The sequence below is a fragment of the Delphinapterus leucas genome, chromosome 4 (genome assembly GCF_059928025.1).
Source record: "Delphinapterus leucas isolate spDelLeu-1000000601 "Yukka" chromosome 4, BTC_Dleu_Yukka2, whole genome shotgun sequence".
In the NCBI taxonomy this organism is placed as follows: Eukaryota; Metazoa; Chordata; class Mammalia; order Artiodactyla; family Monodontidae; genus Delphinapterus; species Delphinapterus leucas.
Genome location: NC_143132.1, coordinates 55,614,349 through 55,635,105, shown reverse-complemented (window position 1 = coordinate 55,635,105; position 20,757 = coordinate 55,614,349). Strand labels below are relative to the sequence as shown.

The 20,757-nt window shown below is 35.3% G+C and overlaps 1 protein-coding gene across 4 annotated transcripts in view; it reads right to left on the bottom strand.

Moving 5' to 3' along the window:
- DZIP3 (DAZ interacting zinc finger protein 3) overlaps positions 1-20,757 on the bottom strand; it is a 136,443-nt gene that overhangs the window by 103,369 nt on the left and 12,317 nt on the right. For all 4 annotated transcript variants that reach the window (XR_016392991.1, XR_016392992.1, XM_089910524.1 and 1 more), the window contains exons 2-5: positions 19,979-20,080; positions 16,322-16,391; positions 12,781-12,936; positions 6,741-6,857 (exon numbers count right to left, since the gene is read on the bottom strand). Coding sequence is in view for 2 of the 4 variants with exons in the window: in XM_089910524.1 (XP_089766650.1) it covers positions 6,741-6,857; positions 12,781-12,936; positions 16,322-16,391; positions 19,979-20,010 (375 nt within the window). In the remaining 2 variants the exon portion in view is untranslated. The remainder of the gene's footprint in view (positions 1-6,740; positions 6,858-12,780; positions 12,937-16,321; positions 16,392-19,978; positions 20,081-20,757) is intronic.

Below are 20,757 nucleotides of genomic sequence, written 5' to 3'. Positions count from 1 at the left end.
AGGAGATTATAGTTGAAAACTTCCCTAATATGGGAAAGGAAATAGTTAATCAAGTCCAGGAAGCACAGAGAGTCCCATACAGGATAAATCCAAGGAGAAATACGCCAAGACACATATTAATCAAACTGTCAAAAATTAAATACAAAGAAAGCATATTAAAAGCAGCAAGGGAAAAACAACAAATAACACACAAGGGAATCCCCATAAGGTTAACAGCTGATCTCTCAGCAGAAACTCTGCAAGCCAGAAGGGAGTGGCAGGACATACTGAAAGTGATGAAGGAGAAAAACCGGCAACCAAGATTACTCTACCCAGCAAGGATCTCACTCAGATTTGATGGAGAAATTAAAACCTTTACAGACAAGCAAAAGCTGAGAGAGTTCAGCACCACCAAACCAGATTTACAGCAAATGCTAAAGGAACTTCTCTAGGCAGGAAACACAAGAGAAGGAAAAGACCTACAATAACGAACTCAAAACAATATAGAAAATGGGAAGAGAAACATACATATGGATAATTACCTTAAATGTAAATGGACTAAATGCTCCCACCAAAAGACACAGATTGGCTGAATGGATACAAAAACAATACCCATATATATGCAGTCTACAAGAGACCCACTTCAGACCTAGAGACACATACAGACTGAAAGTAAGGGGATGGAAAAAGATATTCCATGCAAATGGAAACAAAAAGAAAGCTGGAGTCGCAATTCTCATATCAGACAAAATAAACTTTAAAATAAAGACTGTTACAAGAGACAAAGAAGGACATAATGATCAAGGGATCGATCCAAGAAGAAGATATAACAATAGTAAATATTTATGTACCCAACATAGAAGCACCTCAATACACAAAGCAAATACTAACAGCCATAAAAGGGGAAATCGACAGTAACACAGTCATAGTAGGGGACTTTAACACCCCACTTTCACCAATGGACAGATCATCCAAAATGAAAATAAATAAGGAAACACAAGCTTTAAATGATACATTAAACAAGATGGACTTAATTGATATTTATAGGACACTCCATCTAAAAACAACAGAATACACATTTTTCTCAAGTGCTCATGGAACATTCTCCAGGATAGATCATATCTTGGGTCACAAATCAAGCCTTGGTAAATTTAAGAAAACTGAAATTGTATCAAGTATCTTTTCCGACCACAACGCCATAAGACTAGATACCAGTTACAGGAAAAGATCTGTAAAAAATACAAACACATGGAGGTTAAACAATACACTACTTAATAACGAAGTTATCACTGAAGAAATCAAAGAGGAAATAAAAAAATACCTAGAAACAAATGACAATGGAGACATGACGACAGAAAACCTATGGGATGCAGCAAAAGCAGTTCTAAGAGGGAAGTTTATAGCAATACAAGCCCACCTTAAGAAACAGGAAACATCTCGAATAAACAACCTAACCTTGCACCTAAAGCAATTAGAGAAAGAAGAACAAAAAAAAAACCAAAGTTAGCAGAAGGAAAGAAATAATAAAGATCAGATCAGAAATAAATGAAAAAGAAATGAAGGAAACGATAGCAAAGATCAATAAAACCAAAAGCTGGTTCTTTGAGAAGATAAACACAATTGATAAACCATTAGCCAGACTCATCAAGAAAAAAAGGGAGAAGACTCAAATCAATAGAATTAGAAATGAAAAAGGAGAAGTAACAACTGACACTGCAGAAATACAAAAGATCATGAGAGATTACTACAAGCAACTCTATGCCAATAAAATGGACAACCTGGAAGACATGGACAAATTCTTAGAAATGCACAAGCTGCCAAGACTGAATCAGGAAGAAATAGAAAATATGAACAGACCAATCACAAGCACTGAAATTGAAACTGTGATTAAAAATCTTCCAACAAACAAAAGCCTAGGACCAGATGGCTTCACAGGCGAATTCTATCAAACATTTAGAGAAGAGCTAACACCTATCCTTCTCAAACTCTTCCAAAATATAGCAGAGGGAGGAACACTCCCAAATTCATTCTATGAGGCCACCATCACCTTGATACCCAAACCAGACAAGGATGTCACAAAGAAAGAAAAGTACAGGCCAATATCACTGATGAACATAGATGCAAAAATCCTCAACAAAATACTAGCAAACAGAATCCAACAGCACATTAAAAGGATCATACACCATGATCAAGTGGGGTTTATTCCAGGATTGCAAGGATTCTTCAATATACGCAAATGAATCAATGTGATAAACCATATTAACAAAGTGAAGGAGAAAAACCATATGATTATCTCAATAGACGCAGAGAAAGCTTTTGACAAAATTCAACACCCATTTATGATAAAAACCCTGCAGAAAGTAGATATAGAGGGAACTTTCCTCAACATAATAAAGGCCACCGTATATGACAAACCCACAGCCAACATCATCCTCAGTGGTGAAAAACTGAAAGCATTTCCACTAAGATCAGGAACAAGACAAGGTTGCCCACTCTCACCACTCCTATTCAATATAGTTTTGGAAGTTTTAACCACAGCAATCAGAGAGGAAAAGGAAATAAAAGGAATCCAAAGCGGAAAAGAAGAAGTAAAGCTGTCACTGTTTGCAGATGACATGATACTATACATAGAGCATCCTAAAGATGCTACCAGAAAACTACTAGAGCTAATCAATGAATTTGGTAAAGTTGCAGGATACAAAATTAATGCACAGAAATCTCCTGCATTTCTATACACTAATGATGACAAATCTAAAAGTGAAATCAAGAAAACACTCCCATTTACCATTGCAACAAAAAGAATAAAATATCTAGGAATAAACCTACCTAAGGAGACAAAAGACATGTATGCAGAAAATTATAAGAAACTGATGAAAGAAATTAAAGATGATACAAATAGATGGAGAGATATACCATGTTCTTGGATTCGAAGAATCAACATTGTAAAAATGACTCTACTCCCCTAAGCAATCTACAGATTCAATGCAATCCCTATCAAACTACCACTGGCATTTTTCACAGAACTAGGACAAAAAATTTCACAATTTGTATGGAAACACAAAAGACCCCGAATCGCCAAAGCAATATTGAGAACGAAAAACGGAGCTGGAGGAATCAGGCTCCCTGACTTCAGACTATACTATAAAGCTACAGTAATCAAGACAGTATGGTACTGGCACAAAAACAGAAAGATAGATCAATGGAACAGGATAGAAAGCCCAGAGATAAACCCACACACATATGGTCACCTTATCTTTGATAAAGGAGGCAGGAATGTACAGTGGAGAAAGGACAGCCTCTTCAATAAGTGGTGCTGGTAAAACTGGAGAGCTACATGTAAAAGTATGAGATTAGATCACTCCCTAACACCATACACAAAAACAAGCTCAAAATGGATTAAAGACCTAAATGTAAGGCCAGAAACTATCAAACTCTTAGAGGAAAACATAGGCAGAACAATATATGACATAAATCACAGCAAGATCCTTTCTGACCCACCTCCTAGAGTAATGGAAATAAAAACAAAAATAAACAAATGGGACCCAATGAAACTTCAAAGCTTTTGCACAGCAAAGGAAACCATAAACAAGACCAAAAGACAACCCAAATGAAGCAACTGACAAAGGATTAATCTCCAAAATTTACAAGCAGCTCATGCAGCTCAATAACAAAAAAACAAACAACACAATCCAAAAATGGGCAGAAGACCTAAATAGACATTTCTCCAAAGAAGATATACAGACTGCCAACAAACACATGAAAGAATGCTCAACATCATTAATCATTAGGGAAATGCAAATCAAAACGACAATGAGATATCATCTCACACCAGTCAGAATGGCCATCATCAAAAAATCTAGAAACAATAAATGCTGGAGAGGGTGTGGAGAAAAGGGAACACTCTTGCACTGCTGATGGGAATGTGAATTGGTACAGCCACTATGGAGAACAGTATGGAGGTTCCTTAAAAAACTACAAAGAGAACTACCATATGACCCAGCAATCCCACTACTGGGCATATACCCTGAGAAAACCATAATTCAAAAAGAGTCATGTACCAAAATGTTCATTGCAGCTCTATTTACAATAGCCAGGAGATGGAAACAACCTAAGTGCCCATCATCAGATGAATAGATAAAGAAGATGTGGCACATATATACAATGGAATATTACTCAGCCATAAAAAGAAACGAAATTGAGCTATTTGTAATGAAGTGGATAGACCTAGAGTCTGTCATACAGAGTGAAGTAAGTCAGAAAGAGAAAGACAAATACTGTATGCTAACATATATATGGAATTTAAGAAAAAAAATGTTATGAAGAACCTAGGCGTAAGACAGGAATCGAAACACAGACCTACTGGAGAACGACTTGAGGATATGGGGAGGGGGAAGGGTGAGCTATGACAAAGCGAGAGAGAGGCATGGACATATATACACTACCAAACGTAAGGTAGATAGCTAGTGGGAAGCAGCCACATAGCCCAGGGATATCAGCTCGGTGCTTTGTGATCGCCTGGAGGGGTGGGATAGGGAGGGTGGGAGGGAGGAAGATGCAAGAGGGAAGAGATATGGGAACATATGTATATGTATAACTGATTCACTTTGTTATAAAGCAGAAACTAACACACCATTTTAAAGCAATTATACCCCAATAAAGGTGTTAAAAAAAAAAGTTAAATGTCTATGGAGAAAAATATTGTTCATTCTTTTCATAAGCCCTATACTGACTAAAAGTATAATGGCCAACAGTATATATTTATAACTGGTTGGGGTTAGGAGTTTAGCTTCAAACTAATTTCAGTGGAAATACACATGTATGTTTATTATCAATGGGCCAAGTGAGTTTATAAACACACACTCCCCTGTAACATCTAATTGGTTTCCATCTTAAACTTCCTATCTCTGCAGAGGCTCTGAAGCCAACACTACATGGGTTTGTATCTTGACTCCACTACTTACTACTTGATGAATTAAGCAAATTAGTTAACCTCCGTGCCCTAGTTTCTAATCTGTAAAATGGGAATAATGAGATGGGTTGCTTGTGAAGACTAAATAAACTAATCCTTACAAAGTGCTTAGAACAGTGTCTGCTTTATAGCAAACACTAATAGATGTGAACTATTATTTTGTAACTTTAAAAAAACTAGCTTCATTAAAACTACAACAAAGTCCTTGTCTCATACAATTCTAAACAAAAAGAGCATTTGAGAACAAGATAAGATGCATAATTGTGGTAATGCCAGCATTAGATGTAGAATGTAAAGAATTTAAAGATGCAAGTGGTACATTTCTAACCTAAAGGCCCTGCCCTTTCCTTCCTACCTTCCCCCCATTAACAGAGAGTATCCCAGGTACTGGAACTAAATGTATATAGAGATGTTACTGGCAGCTGTCCCCCACCCCCACCCTACTGCCACTGCCTAAAAGGTTGCCTCGCCTCTCCCGGTGGCCTTGAGGAAGAGAGAGAGACATCTGGATATAGCAGTAGGCTGCTCTGATTGTGACAATTCTGATTCAGCTCACAAGTGCCAACAACAGAGGAAACTTTTCCATTCTTAGTGTAAGACTCATCTTTGAAGTAATGCCTAAGTAGAGAAGGCTAAGCAATCAGCATTTGTTAATGCTGAGTTTATAGTGATTTATTTCACTGCTTAGCAACCTGGTCACTGGGAGAAATAGCAGGTCTGCAGCATCCCAGAAGTTCTTGGGATTACATGTTGATGCAAACTACTTTTCTTTGTTCCCTCTTTTGACTCCATCTAGAATTCCTTTAGGGTGGTATATATACCTCTTAGAACCTGACCTGAGAATCCTAAAAAAGGATGATTTTTCTATCTCTTTGTATACTATTATAATATGGGATGTGGTGTCTTAGGCTACTTTGTTTGATGCCTGGGTAGTCCATTCTTGAAGACAGCTCTAATCCATCTTCTACATGTGTGCAAAACTTAGCGTATTTTACTGATCCAAATTATTCAAAGGACTGATTTTTCCTTTTATGTCCTTACTATTGGTTCTTATTTTTGATGCAATGTTTACTTTTCCTCAGGTTTTTCTCTATTTCTGAAGTATCATTTGACCTTGAACATATAAGTATGTCTTGTCAATTTTATCTCACATGATTACTCAATAATAGATGACAGAAGTTCCAATTTTTACAAATACAGAAATATCAGTAGAATTACATATAGAATGGATGAACAACAAGGTCCTACTGTATAGCACAAAGAACCATATTCAATATCCTGAGATAAACCGTAATGGAAAAGAATATAAAAAAGAACGTCTATATATGTATACCTGAATCACTTTGCTGTACAGCAGAAATTAACACAAAATTGTAAATCAACTATACTTCAATTTAAAAAACAGAAATATCAGTAAAAAGAGGAGCTGATTATCAATTAGGGGGAAAGGAAGTAGTTTTTAAAGTTCATGACTCTCCATTTCTAATTGGGAAAGCCCATTTTTAGGGCTTTCAGAAAGTTCAAGTTTACTCTAGAAAGTTCAAGTTTCTCCATTTAAGATGAACAATGTTATGGTAGGAAAGGAAACTAGAATTGGCTCATTAAAGAGAAGCATTCATGAGAAAGTACAAGACATGTGAAAGAAATCAATCTATGTATACCTTTCTCTAGAGGTAAATGAGGAAAATACAAATTGGCCTACACCTTAAAATAAGCATACACTGACTGTTCTCTCATTGAAAAAATGTTGTCCAAGTCCATTATTTCAAACTTTCAAAAAGAAAACACTTACAGTATAATTAGTAGCTTGAATGTTCCTAAGTGCTGCTTCCAGTTGTGTTATTAAGAAACGTAAAGTCAAAGCAGGAACAATTTCCTCCCCATTTTGGCTGTTGGCTGCAACTTCTCTCTGTGGAAAATAATTTGGTTGAAAATTTCCTTAAGTTAGAGCAAATATCAACATTTATTTTTATTATACAAATAATACATGCTCATTGTAGAAAATTTGGAGAATAAAGATGATTTTTTTAAAAATCCACATGACCTAGATAAAATTGTTCTCATATTTGTTTGGTTTTAAGTAGTTCAACAAATCATCTTTGTAACTACTTCCTCAAGATACTAAAAAGCACTCCTATGCCTGCTGAAGGGTTGGCAATGTCCACTCCTACTTCAGAGGAAAGTCATAATCCCACTTCATTCTCATACCTTCTATTCTCTAACATAGCTAAAAATCTTCATTCCAGCCCTGAATCTCTGGTAAATAGGAATGCTGGCTTTAAAAATACCAACACCAAGGCAAACCATCTTATGCTGTCATCTAATTTGAACCAAGTTAATATATGATTTATTATGTACCATAGTTTATTTACATAGATGAAATGAAAGGAATTAACTATGTCTTATCTTTGTGTCCATTCCCCAATGCCTTGTACCCATAAATGCTTGGCTTAAATTACATTATTTGTTTAATGATGTATTATCTATGTGGGAAATTTAATCTACACTTTCTTAACTTGGTTTCCAGTATACAATACTTCCCTGTTTTTCTCCTAGCCTAACTAGATACTTTACTTCAGTCTCTGTAACACTCTATTTAATGAACCTCTTCTCTATCAACACACATTCCCTAGATAAAGTAATCCACTGTCATCTTTTTAAATAGCGTCTACACACTGACAGTTTTCCAAATTTATATTTCGAGCTCAGAACTATCACCTGAATTCCAGACTCATGTATCCAACCATATACTCAACAATATCTCTTGAATTTGAATAGGTATATAAAACATACCACTGAAGTTCCACCTTTGCCAAACAGTTTAGGTAGTTTCAGAGCAATATTCTCAACAAGAACTAAAAAAGCTGGATAAAATACAAAAAAACACTTTTTTTGTTTGGAAAGCTACCAAGGCACTGAAAATCTCTGGGGCCAACATGCAATAGAGGAGGAAGGCCCAGAGACAGCAGACTGACTTTTGGAGCCACTTATCTCCTTAAGGCAATTGCTGTATTCAGTTATGGCTGAGAGGCTGAAATCCTAGACAGAGCTTTCCACAAAGCTGCAGAGCTAGAGGGAAAATTGGAGTGTATGACCTATCAAGGAAGAGGGGCTCTGGTAAACACCTTATTCTTTTGGTTGGGACCCTGAAGAAATTTACCCTTAGAGTCAAAGTGTCTGTTTTGGTTCCAGTTGGAAGCAGACCCTAACACAAGGATTTGTATGCAAGTAGTTTATTTGAGAGGTGCAGAGAGCAATGGTAGTGGAGTGGAGAAGGGCATCAGGGAAGAGAAAGCAAGCTTTAAATTAACAGGTGTGTTATTAAGCTAGTTACCCACAGTGGATGACTAGGGTTAATACAACAGAAAAACATTGAAAAATTCAAGCCTCAGTATTATCCAACTTAAGGGGAGAGAGAACTGGGATATTTATATAATAATTCCCAAGGTTTATTGACTGAGTGCTTTCTGAGGTAAGGGGGGAGTATTAATTCCTTGGGATCTCTAAACTGCCATGAGAATTACAGCCTTCTGCAGTTCCAGAAAAAAAAAAGGCCTGAAGTATAGAGATGTATATATGAAAACTGGAAACTGTCCAGAGTATACTGAAATGATAGAGTTCAAGGGGCCAAGGGGTATGGGCAGGGCACTGACAGTATCTGCTACAAAGGGTAAACCACAAATAGACTCTTCTTCACAGAACAGAAGTAAAGCTTGGAGTCATCTCAGTCCCTAGTTGAATTAAGTGATCTGCAAGAAAAGCACAAATAGGCAAGATTTTGTCCTGTTTTCCTAGTTCTTCTCAAAAGAAGGTTGCTCTAAACCAACCCAGGCAGCCACTGCAAGTAGCAGAATTCTGTATTATCCTTTAGATGACTATGGAATTTAAAAATAATTTTATTGAGTTATAATTAACATATTTCAAGGTATACAACATAGTGATTTGACATTTTTCTTATGACATCATCATGAAATGATCGCTGCAATAAGACCAGTTAACATCCATCATTATATGAACTTTTTATAATATTATTGACTATGTTCCCTAGGTATATATTATATCCCCTTGACTTATTTATCTTATAGCTGTAGGTCTGCACCTCTTAATCCCCTTCAGACAAAATAGATAACTATGGAATTTGTACTGATGATTTTACGTTCATTCATGATTTTGGGTCTTTTTGCCTTCTTTTTTTTTGAACATTCTTACCAGGCATTTATCAATTTTACTGGTCTTTTCAAAAAATCAAGTTTTGGTTTAACTGACCTTTTCTAGTTTGCTTTATTCTATTTCATTAGTTTTAGCTATCTTTATTCTTTTTTCGCCTGTTTTTTAATTTGCTATTCTTTCCTTAGCCTCTTGAATTTTATGTTTAGATGACTGATATTCAACCTTGCTTCTTTTTCTATTATATGCATTTCAAGTTATAAATAATCCTTGCAACACAACTTTTATCTAATAACAGAAATTCTGATATATGTTTTTCATTCCGTTCCAAAATTTATCTAATGTCCAGTGTGCTTTCTTCTTTGATCTCTGGTTTAACTAGATTAGACGTATATATCTTAACTTAGGAACAATGGTTTTCTAGTTTATCTATCTGTAACTAATTTCTAAATTAATTGTACAGTTGTTAGAGAACATGCTCTGCATGTTCTGATGTTTTGAAATTTGATGAGATTTGCTTTGTGAACTAGTATACGGTCAATTTTTGTAAATGTTATATGCATTTAAAAAGAATATACATTTTGTCACTGTTGCACATATATAAGTCAATTACATCAAGTTTGCTACAGCTCTACGAATTTTGTGTTCATGTTCTATTACTTATTAAGAGAGCTATGTTAAAATCTTCCACTGGGATTGCTGATTGGTCCACTTCCCCTTTAGTATTACCAACTTTTGTTATTACACATAACATTTCTGAATGTATTTGGGTCTACTACTGGAATTTCTCTTGTATTTTCTACACTTGTCTGCAGAGCCAAGAGCAAGTAACACAATCTTTTAATTATTAGAGCTTCATAGTAAGTATTTTTTAAAATTTATTTATTTAATTTATTTATTTTTGGCTGCGTTGGGTCTTTGTTGCTGTGCAAGGGCTTTCTCTAGTTGTGGTGAGCGGGGGCTACTCTTCATTGTGGTTCATGGGCTTCTCATTGCGGTAGCTTCTCTTGTTGAGGAGCATGGGCTCTAGGCATGCAGGCTTCAGTAGTTGCAGCACGTGGGCTCAGTAGTCATGGCTTATGGGCTCTAGAGCACAGGCTCAGTAGTTGTGGTGCACAGGCTTAGTTGCTCCGCAGCATGTGGGGTCTTCCCAGACCAGGGCTCAAACCTGTGTCCCCTGCATTGGCAGGTGGATTCTTAACCACTGCTCCACCAGGGAAGTCCCCATAGTAAGTTTTAATATCAAAGTGGGCAAATTCCCAGCCCTTCTCTCCCACATTTCTCTTTCGTAATTTTCCTGGCTATTTTTCCCTTAATTTCCCTTTAGAACTAGCTTTTAGTAACAAAAACAAAAACAAACAAACAAAAAGAAACAACAAAAAAAAAACCTTTTGTTATTTTTATTGGAATTATATGATATTTGTAAATTTTAGTTTCAGGAAAATTGACTTCTCTATCACATTGTGTCTTCCTACACGTATTGCTTCCCATTCTGGTCTTCGTATCTTACCTTTAATAGAGTTTTAGAAATTTTTATTTATTGTTTTAATATAAAGTATTGATTTCTAAACTTAGTGTAAAAATATCAGTGTGTGGGGGTACTTACTAAAATGCACATTCCCAGACCTCCCCCCAGAGATTTTGATTCTTTAGGACTAGTATGGGGGTCAGATAAGCTCACGTAAGTGGCTTAGGAAAAACTGTGAGAATCACTAGTTTATATCTTGTATATTTCTTAAGTGTTTTCCTGGGTATTTTATCTTTTCTGTTACTATTAAAAATATTTTTCTTTCATTTTTACCTTCTAACTGGTATTGTTTATATATATAAAGGCTACTGATTTCTATTTCTTATTGTGGTTTCTGGGTGATTTCCAAAAGATAAGAGGGAAATAGTGGCATTATTCCATCAATTTCAAACCAGAATTCATACTTGTGGTAAATTACCTCACTTAAGATTATAGCTGTATATAAAGTCTTTGGATATTTTTAGAGTTTTTTATATTTTTAACCATAATAGTATTAATTTGTTTCATGGAAATAATTAATGATATATTCTTTCACAGAAAAGGTAAATGTGGCCTTTTCAGGACACCTATGGTGTTCTATCTCCGCCCCCCAATTAACTGTCACAAAGAAGAGAAGATCATTTTCTTTAACTTTGGGAAATTCCATTAATTTACAAACTGATACCCATCTTGTGTTGAAAGTTTCACAACTTATTATCTAGAAAAACTATTTCTAAGATGCAAATTGACAATATATTCTCTAAAATATTTATCTCATTAAAAAATCCAGGTCTTATTATTTTTCTTTATATCTTACATTTTTGAAAAATCTGTCAGTATTTTACAAATTAGGAAAACTGAAAGCAGTTTCCTCTCCCAGAGTGGCATGTTGTGAGTTATTAGAATAAACACTAGACCTTATAGTCAACAGCTTATAAGCTACTAACCCACATTCCTATCATTATCCTTGAAAGGCTAGCATCAGCTTTATTTAATTAATAAAAGTCTAGAGTCAAAGCTGAAACCAAAGCCCTTCACAAGATATAAGATGGAGAGTTCAAGACCTTAGTGGCACTGTTATGGTAAAGAAAGAAAGGAAAGAAAGGAAAAAAGGGAAGGAAGGAAGGAAGGAAGGAAAAAAGGGAAGGAAGGAAGGAAGGAAGGAAGGAAGGAAGGAAGGAAGGAAGGAAGGAAAAAGAAGGAAAAAGAAGGAAGGAAAGGAGGGAGGGAGGGGAAAAAAGAAAGAATGAAAGAAAGAAAAGAAAAGGAAAGAAAAGAAAAGAAAAGAGTCATTGTAAAATAATAGGAAATACATATATAATAAGAAATACATATATTGATCTGTCCCCAGTTCCTGCCAATATTTGGTCTTTGACTCTGGTTCCAGACACAGAGCTCCTAAAACCCTTGGAATTTCCTGGATGATAGGAGTGTCTTTTGTTCTAATGAGGTCACTCTCAGTGGGCTTCTGGATGGAGGCTTGGTCACCAGAAAGACCAAGCCATGATTAGAAGCTTGGAAATTTCAGCACCATACCCCAAAGAGGGAAGAGAGGCTGGAAACTGAATTAATAATTAATCATGCCTACATGATGAAATCTCCATAAAAATTCTAAAAGTATGGGCTTTGGAAAACTTCCAGTTTGCACATGCACATGCCAGGAGAGTGGTGTACCCCAACTCCAAAAGAAGAGAAGCTCCTGCACTTGAGACCCTTCCTTGCCCTATGTATATCTTCCTGTGATTGTTCAGCTGTATCCTTTATCAATCATATCGTTTATCATGTAATAAACTGGTCAACGTGTTTCCCTGAGTTCCGTGAGCTGTTCTGGCAAATTACTGCACTCATGAGGGGTCATGGGAACCCCAATGTATAGCCAGTCAGTCTAGTACTGGTGATTGGCATCTGAAGTGGGAACAGTCTTGGATTGGGCCCTTAACTTGTGGAATCAGATGCTAACTCCAGGTAGACAGTGTCAGAATTGAATTGATTTGTAGGACACCCAGGTAACGTTGGAGAATTGACTGTTGTGGGACTAAACCCACATATCTAGTGTCAGAAGTGCTGTGAGTATGGCAGTAGTGTGAGAGTAAAGGAACACAGTGTATCATATACACAGACCTACACTTCTGCTCCAAATATCAAATTATGATCTTACCTGCATAGTTTGGAAGGAAAAATCTTCTTGTAAGAACTTCTTGATGTGAGGAACCACACCTTTTGGTAGAGTATTAATTGCATTCAATAACTTCTTCACTTCTAATAGCAGGTTAACAGGGACAAGATCAGTAGGTATGTTCTTTTCCTGTTTGTCCTAGAAGACATTATTAAAAATTTACACAATTATACATGTTCTAATTTACTCTAATATTAAAACCAGCTAAAGTATTTTTTTTTAAAAAGTTCCTTTACATGCTATATGTAGATCACTCTGACAGACTACAATAAGACATTCTCTCTGCTCTCAAGGAACTTACAACATAGCTGAAAGTTTAAGACTAAAACTCAAGAAGCTTTAATCTAAGGAAGGCCATCATACATGAATTTAAAAGTTATAAACAAAGCATAGATTCTAAGATGGGAATAATTATGTCTTTTTTTTATGGTGGTGGTATGGGAAACATGAATGATTTTAGGCTTAAATGTGAGTGAAGCCTTAAAAAATGGTTGCCCTTGAGAAAAACACAACATGTACTGAATTGGTCCATTTAAGGCATAAAAAATGCTAAGTTTAAAATATTAAATAGATTATTCTACAAAATAATATGAAAACTATATCCAACAGTGCTTTTTACGTCACGTGACTAATGTTTCAGCTACTAAACACAGCAATTTGAAAATGAATAGTTATAATACTTTAAATTATAAATAAATTAGTATAATATAATGATTCTACATATAATCTCAATTCAATCAGAGCCGAATAAATAGTAATAATCTTGGGACTTCAGGAACTGATCCTACAGACTTAATAAAGCTGTAGTTAATGGTTAACTGATAGCTATATAGTCAAGTCTTGCTGGATTTTCTATTAACATTAATTGTGAGGAACGAATGGGCAATAGAAATGAATAAAGATCCTGGAACAGATGGATGATGGCCTTCCTTCAAACCTTAACAAGATACCACAATCCTTACACCCTGCTGAAACTTTGGGAATATGAATATGTAGCCACTGACCTCTGTATATGAGAACAGACAGGTTATTACTGCAGAGGCCATGTAGAGTCACTGAAAACACAAAATAGTCACTGGTGTGTGGTAACTGTGACTGCCTGGTTTATAACAGACCTGGAACTACCCAGGAAAGTAACTAGGAACCAATAATGTCCACAGCAGGACTACTACTTTTCCTCTTCCTCCTCCTCTCCACTTCTGGTTTTGAGTCTTAAATTGAGATTCCTTCATTCCCAACAACACCCAACAAACACATCTTACATTTTACGGTACTTCATTATATTTACATCCAAAAATGTAGGAAATGTTAACAGTTTGCTAAATCTCAGTAAAGAGTATATAAGTGTTCATTGCAGTAGTTTTGCAACTTTTCTGTAGGTTTGAAATTTTTCAAAAAGTTAAAAAAAAAAAAAAGCTTCTAAAAAATAACCAAACAAACCTTTATAAAGAATGACCATTGTCGCACTGTTGGTGGGAATGTAAATTGATACAGCCACTATGGAGAACAGTATGGAGTTTCCTTAGAAAACTAAAAATAGAACTACCATACAACCCAGCAATCCCACTACTGGGTATATACCCTGAGAAAACCATAATACAAAAAGAGTCATGTACCAAAATGTTCATTGTAGCTCTGTTTACAATAGCCAGGACATGGAAACAACCTAAGTGTCCATCAACAGATGAATGGATAAAGAAGATGTGGCACATACATACAATGGAATATTACTCAGCCATAAAAATAAATGAAACTGAGTTATTTGTAGTGAGGTGGATGGACCTAGAGACTGTCATACAGAGTGAAGTAAGTCAGAAAGAAAAAAACAAATACCGTATGCTAACACATATATATGGAATCTAAAAGAAAAAAAAAAAGGTTCTGAAGGCCTTAGGGGCAGGACAGGTATAAAGATGCAGACGTAGAGAACGGACTTGAGGACACAGGGAGGGGGAAGGGTAAGCTGTGACAAAGTGAGAGAGTGACATGGACACATATACACTACCAAATGTAAAATAGATAGCTAGTGGGAAGCAGCTGCATAGCACAGGGAGATCAGCTTGGTGCTTTCTGACCACCTAGAGGGGTGGGATAGGGAGGATGGGAGGGAGACACAAGAGGGAAGAGATATGGGGATATATGTATATGTATAGCTGATTCACTTTGTTATAAAGCAGAAACTAACACACCATAGTAAAGTAATTATACTCCAATAAAGATGTTTAAAAAAAAAAGAATGACCATTGTCAATAGTGCATATATTTCAAACTAAAGGTCAATTCTGTAATCAAAAGTCATTGCAGAATCATCTAACACTAACTACCAAATTGATACACAAGTAAGATTATGGCATGAATAAAATTTTTTCAACAGGAACTACTATAAGCTTCATGTTTGTTAAATAATCTTATAAATACAATTTTAATTTTTAAGTTAGTTGTCAAAATATTTGATGCTCAATCCATTTTTGCAAAATAGATTTAGCATCTAAGCCAAATTAACGTTAAAGTTTCCACCCCCTTTCCCTCTGTATTCCGAAATCTGTATCTAGAAATGGCTTTTCTGGATCCAATCCCCCGGTCCAAGTATACATATTGAACATATTGTATTTCATCTGCAAAATTTTTTTACAGTGATAACCTCATGCAGGTGAATACTATGGTTATTTTACATTTATATATTTTTCTCCTCCTAAGTTACTGGATAACCTTTATTAACAAATGGACATCAATCATTATATAAAACTATGTGGAAAGTAAAAATTACACTAACAAGAACCTAACAAATACCTCTCATCCATCCTTCACTAAACATAAATACATGTGATATTCACAAACATGTGTCTGTATTATTTTTTTTTTTCGGTACGCAGGCCTCTCACTGCTGCGGCCTCTCCCGTCCGGACGCGCAGGCTCAGCGGCCATGGCTCATGGGCCCAGCCGCTCCGCGGCATGTGGGATCCTCCCAGACCGGGGCACGAACCCGTGTCCCCTGCAACGGCAGGTGGACTCTCAACCACTGCGCCACCAGGGAAGCCCTCTGTATTTTTTAATCTACCATAAAGTATATTGTCACTGGCAATAAAAGCTTTATATTAGTGTATAATTCAGTTACTCATTTAGAACTGGAGGTTCTGACTGTAAAGATGATAAAAACAAGAAGAGAATTAACTTCAGAAAGAACTCAATGAAATGTCTTACTAAATAAAATTCTCTGTGTATGTTTTATTTCTATGTGTATAGTGTTCACTTTGTTTGAATTTTGCTTTCAAAAGACAAATAAGAGATTTCTTACAATTGATTGTGGGATGTTTCTGGGCAAGTCAATTCAATTATCTACTAATTTTAACTGACAGTTAGGATTGGTGTTTAGAATGATAACTTTGAAACACAAATATCAATTATCAAAGAAAGATTTAGTGATGACCACTAAGGTAGGAAAATTTTTAGCAGATAATTAAATTGATTAGATTTAGCATTCTATTCTCATAAAGCATTAGTTAACTGACTACAGTGTCTCTTACCAGTTGATCAGTTGATTTTTCTACCTTATTCTTGGTTTCCTCCTTAGCCTGCTCCTCCACAGGAAGATCCCTATTTTAAATGAAAAAGCATTATATTCAGAGCATCTCTTTACAAAGAACACAATTAAACTGTAATACTAAAGAATCTGACATGCGAATTTTTGCCCGAAAGTTTCAGAAGTGTAAACAATATGTACCAAAGACTGGTAATAGTGGTAGATGCCATCTCTCTTTAGGAACTCAAGTTAAAGAAAAGAAATTATGCCATGTCCTTACTGGATAGTGGCAGAGAGAATACAAAGCTGATGTAAAAAATTTTTCATCTTTAACAAACACACAATAGACCAAAATAATGGGAAAAAATAACTTTATAGCACTGTTTCTCAATGTAAAGAAAAAAAGGTTGGAAAGGTTGATGTTTTGATTTGTGTGTGTACGTGTGTGTGTGTGTGTGTGTGTGTGTTTATGAAAATAATTGAGGTCTGGAAAGGATCTATCTTACAGAGATCTTTTTTTTTTTTCAGTTTCCTGGCATTGCAATTGTCCAGTTTTTCAAAATGGCTTTTTAAATTGAGGCAGAATATCATATTTAGACATTATTAACTATTTTTATAAAAAGGAATAACATGTTTTGCTTTTGACATGGGCTTGAAATGTGAACATATGCAGTATTATTTACTATATTGAAAAATTCATTTATAAAATTGCTTTTGCCTATATACAGCACCATGACACAGGATTCATAACAGAAGACCCATAACATAGGGTCATATATGATTTATGTAATTTTCTTAATCCTATACACTAGCAGAGATAAAACTGATGTGAGAAACTTATGTCAATTGATTGACTTATTCAGAATTGTACTTTGTAAATATTATCCTATTTTACTTCATATTTATGTACTCATTTGACAGACAATCATTTATCATTTACTATGTGCTGATTTTGTCAGGGGAAACTGAGACATAAACAATGCGGTATTGTCCACACAGTGAAAGTTTCAAACAAACAATATTTCACAGTATGAGTCTCAGTGCTCTTTAAAATGTCATGGTAAAGAGAAACCTGTTAACTGTTTTTTCCTACACTTCTAAGCCCCACTACAAAAAGGAACACAAGGAACTGTGTTATCAAGGAATGAAAAATACTGCAGCAGTATTCTGAAGCCTCTCCATGTTTAAGAGTACAAAAGGTACTCAAAATGGATACTCTACTTGCTAACTCCATTTCATGATAATTCACTCCTTAACCCAGTAGTTCTCAGTCCCAGATGCATATTAAAATCACCTGTGAAGCTTTGGAAATATCCAGATGTCCAAACTCTACTTCAGAGCTTCTTAATCAAATGTGTGGAACATGACCTTCTATATTTTCCATAGGTTCCATAACAAATTTTGATATGAAAACTTAATTCATCTGTACTGCCTCCCCAACACTGAAATTGCTCTAGTAAAAGTTGGTAATGAAATCGTATCTGCTACTACAATAGCTTTGTCTTAGCTCTTCAATCTACCTAGCTTTTCTGCATTACTTAACATTATCCATCATATACTCCACCCCTCCTTGAAAACCTCCACATCCTTCGCTGCTATTGGTTCTTCTCCTAGCCCCTCCAGCTGTCCACTTCTCAGTTTGTACCACTGGCTATCTCTCTTCCTTTCATTCACCTTATTCATCTATTATTTTAATAATATTTAATATAGAACTGCTTACATTAACACTATCAAACCATGCTCCCCATGTATTAGAACAGGAAGGTACATCAGTGGTCATATATGGCAGGCTACTTTATTTTGTAGATGGGTAAATTAATGCCCAGAGAGGTCATACACTAGAAAGCAGCAAAGCTAAAACTAAGTGCAAGACTAGTATTTTTCTTTTGCTATTCTGCTACTTTTACCACCTGTGTACTTTATTCTGCTGCTGGGAGAAGCTGAAATTTTGGTATAACAATATACCTGAAATATTGAATATATATAGTATACAGTAATGTTCCATTTTTAGCCCTCTTTTTTCTTAGTACATTTTCTACTTAAATTAATCTCATTTATGCCCATGAGTAAACACTCCTAGATAGGATTCAGGTCCTTCTTATTGAACTGCCTTACCTTCAAGTCTCTAGCCCAATATTTGACATAAAGTAGGCACTCAAATAGTTATTGAATGAATAAATATAAAAACAAATAAATGAGCAAACTTCCATGAACTCAAATAGCGCCCCATTCTAATGATTCACAAATCTATTTCTGCAGACTTAATCATTCTTTGATGCTACAGCTACACATTTCCTTCCACCTACTCGACAATCTCCATAAGAATATCTTAGCGACACCTCAGTCTGGCTCATGTCCAAAGCTGAACTCATTATCTGTCCTCTCTTACTTTCTCAACACACATTAAACCTGTCTCCTTTTGTGATCCTCATATTAGCTAATGTTACATATTTCCTTCTGGTCATTAGAAACTTTCAAACCAACTCTACTACTCTTTTGCCCCTTTTCTCACATTTAAGTAGTCAAAGAATTCTGTTGATTCTAGTTCTGTAAATCCTTCCTCTCTTACTATTTACTATTCCTATCATACAAGCCTTCATTAACTACTTCCTGAGCTATTACAATTGTCATATCTTGTCATCCTTCCCACTATCAACAGAGGTAGTCTTCCCAAAATACAGTGTAAAATTTCATTTCTCTTCTTCAAATGTCAATGGCTCTGTACAAAATAAAGCTAAACTCCTTACCAGGAGTCAAAATGCTCCCCAAGAATTTATCTTAAATACTTTTTCTTGCTGTTTCCTCAGCCAAATGACCTCCCATCTGCTCTGTTTCTACACCCATCAAAAGCCACCTTTATCCTTTAAAGTTCAGTTCGAATGTCACCTTGTGGAAACCCACTGAACCCTACTCAATAACTATTGTTCCTTTCTATATATAGCCACAGCATTTCTACTATAACACTTAGGCATGCATTTTGCCTAAAGATAAAATAACTTTTTATCTTCCTACTATATTATAATTCTCTCTCAGTACACACATTTTGTCTTAGTCTTTATTCCCTAAGTACAATGGAGGTAAGTAAATACTTGTAAAACAACACATTGCTTATTATATGAGACAGTGAAAGGTGGCAAGGAGATCTCCAATACTAACCTGCTCTTTAGTATTATATGGGAGAGGTACAAGCAGGCTGAACTTTCCCTAATTTGAGGGGACAGATTGACATTTAGCCTACGCCCAGTTGAACCACTCAGTAGTCTTCTATGTTACGCTTAGGTTACCTTCTATAAAATGGGAATAATAATAGTATCCACCTCACTGAGTTGTTATGAAGTTTATATAAGTTAATGTTGGTAAGTCTATGTAAGTGCTTGTTAAATGATAAATAAAACATTACTTTGTTGAGAATGGCCCAGGTGTGAAAAGCTATGGTACATCTTTCAATTCTTAGCTATTTACCAGGGTGTGGTCCTTAGAGAAATTTTCTAAAACTAGATTTTACCCAGTTTGCATCCCCCACTAATCAAAATTGCTAAATTGTCTTGAAACATAAGGGTATCTCATTCACAATAGCTTCCCAAAGTTATGTGAAAAAGACCAATGTCGTGTCTTCAAAATGCAACAACTGCAGTTGGTTTTTTGTCAACCCATCCCTTACCTCACAAAAAATTCTTCTGGTAGAGAATCCATGCTGCACAATATTTTCTTGCAAGTCTTATTCCAAAGCTTGCAGACTGACTTTTACGACTGCTGTTTAAAGCTGTAAGGAAAGTAATACTTTTAGTGGGAAGGTAGAAGGATTTCATTCTTTCTTTCCACTATCTAAATACTACATAATCATTAAAGAAAATTTTGAAACTGCTATAAAACAAAAATCACAGTTTCATCATCCAAACATAAATCACTACCTATATTTTAATATACTTAATATTTTCCAAGCATAGATATATCTTACCAATTTGTAATCATATTGAATAGGGAATACTCAACATTACATTTTTCACCACTGAACACTATATCAAAAGCATCTTTCATGTTATTTTATACTCCTAGTAAACATTCTCAATGGCTACATAACAATTGGTTGACTGGGGTTTCCTTGCCCATTTCCTTACAGTTGGACATTAAGATTGTTTCCCATTTTTTTCATTATAAATTAGTATTGTGATAAACTACACTGCCTATGAAGGCTTTTCTATATTTATGATTAATTCCTTACAGTAAATTATCAGAAATAGAATTCCTAGGTCAAAAGGCACAAATATTTTAGGCCTCTAGGTGCATATTGCTAAATGGCTTCCCAAATGGTTTGTAATAATGTATTTCCCAGAGGTATAAGAAGTTTCTCTTTAACACAATCTTGATAGCACTCATCGTTTTATTTTCTTTTAGTCTAAAAATAACATTTAGCTACTTTTCCCAAAAAGTGTATGATTA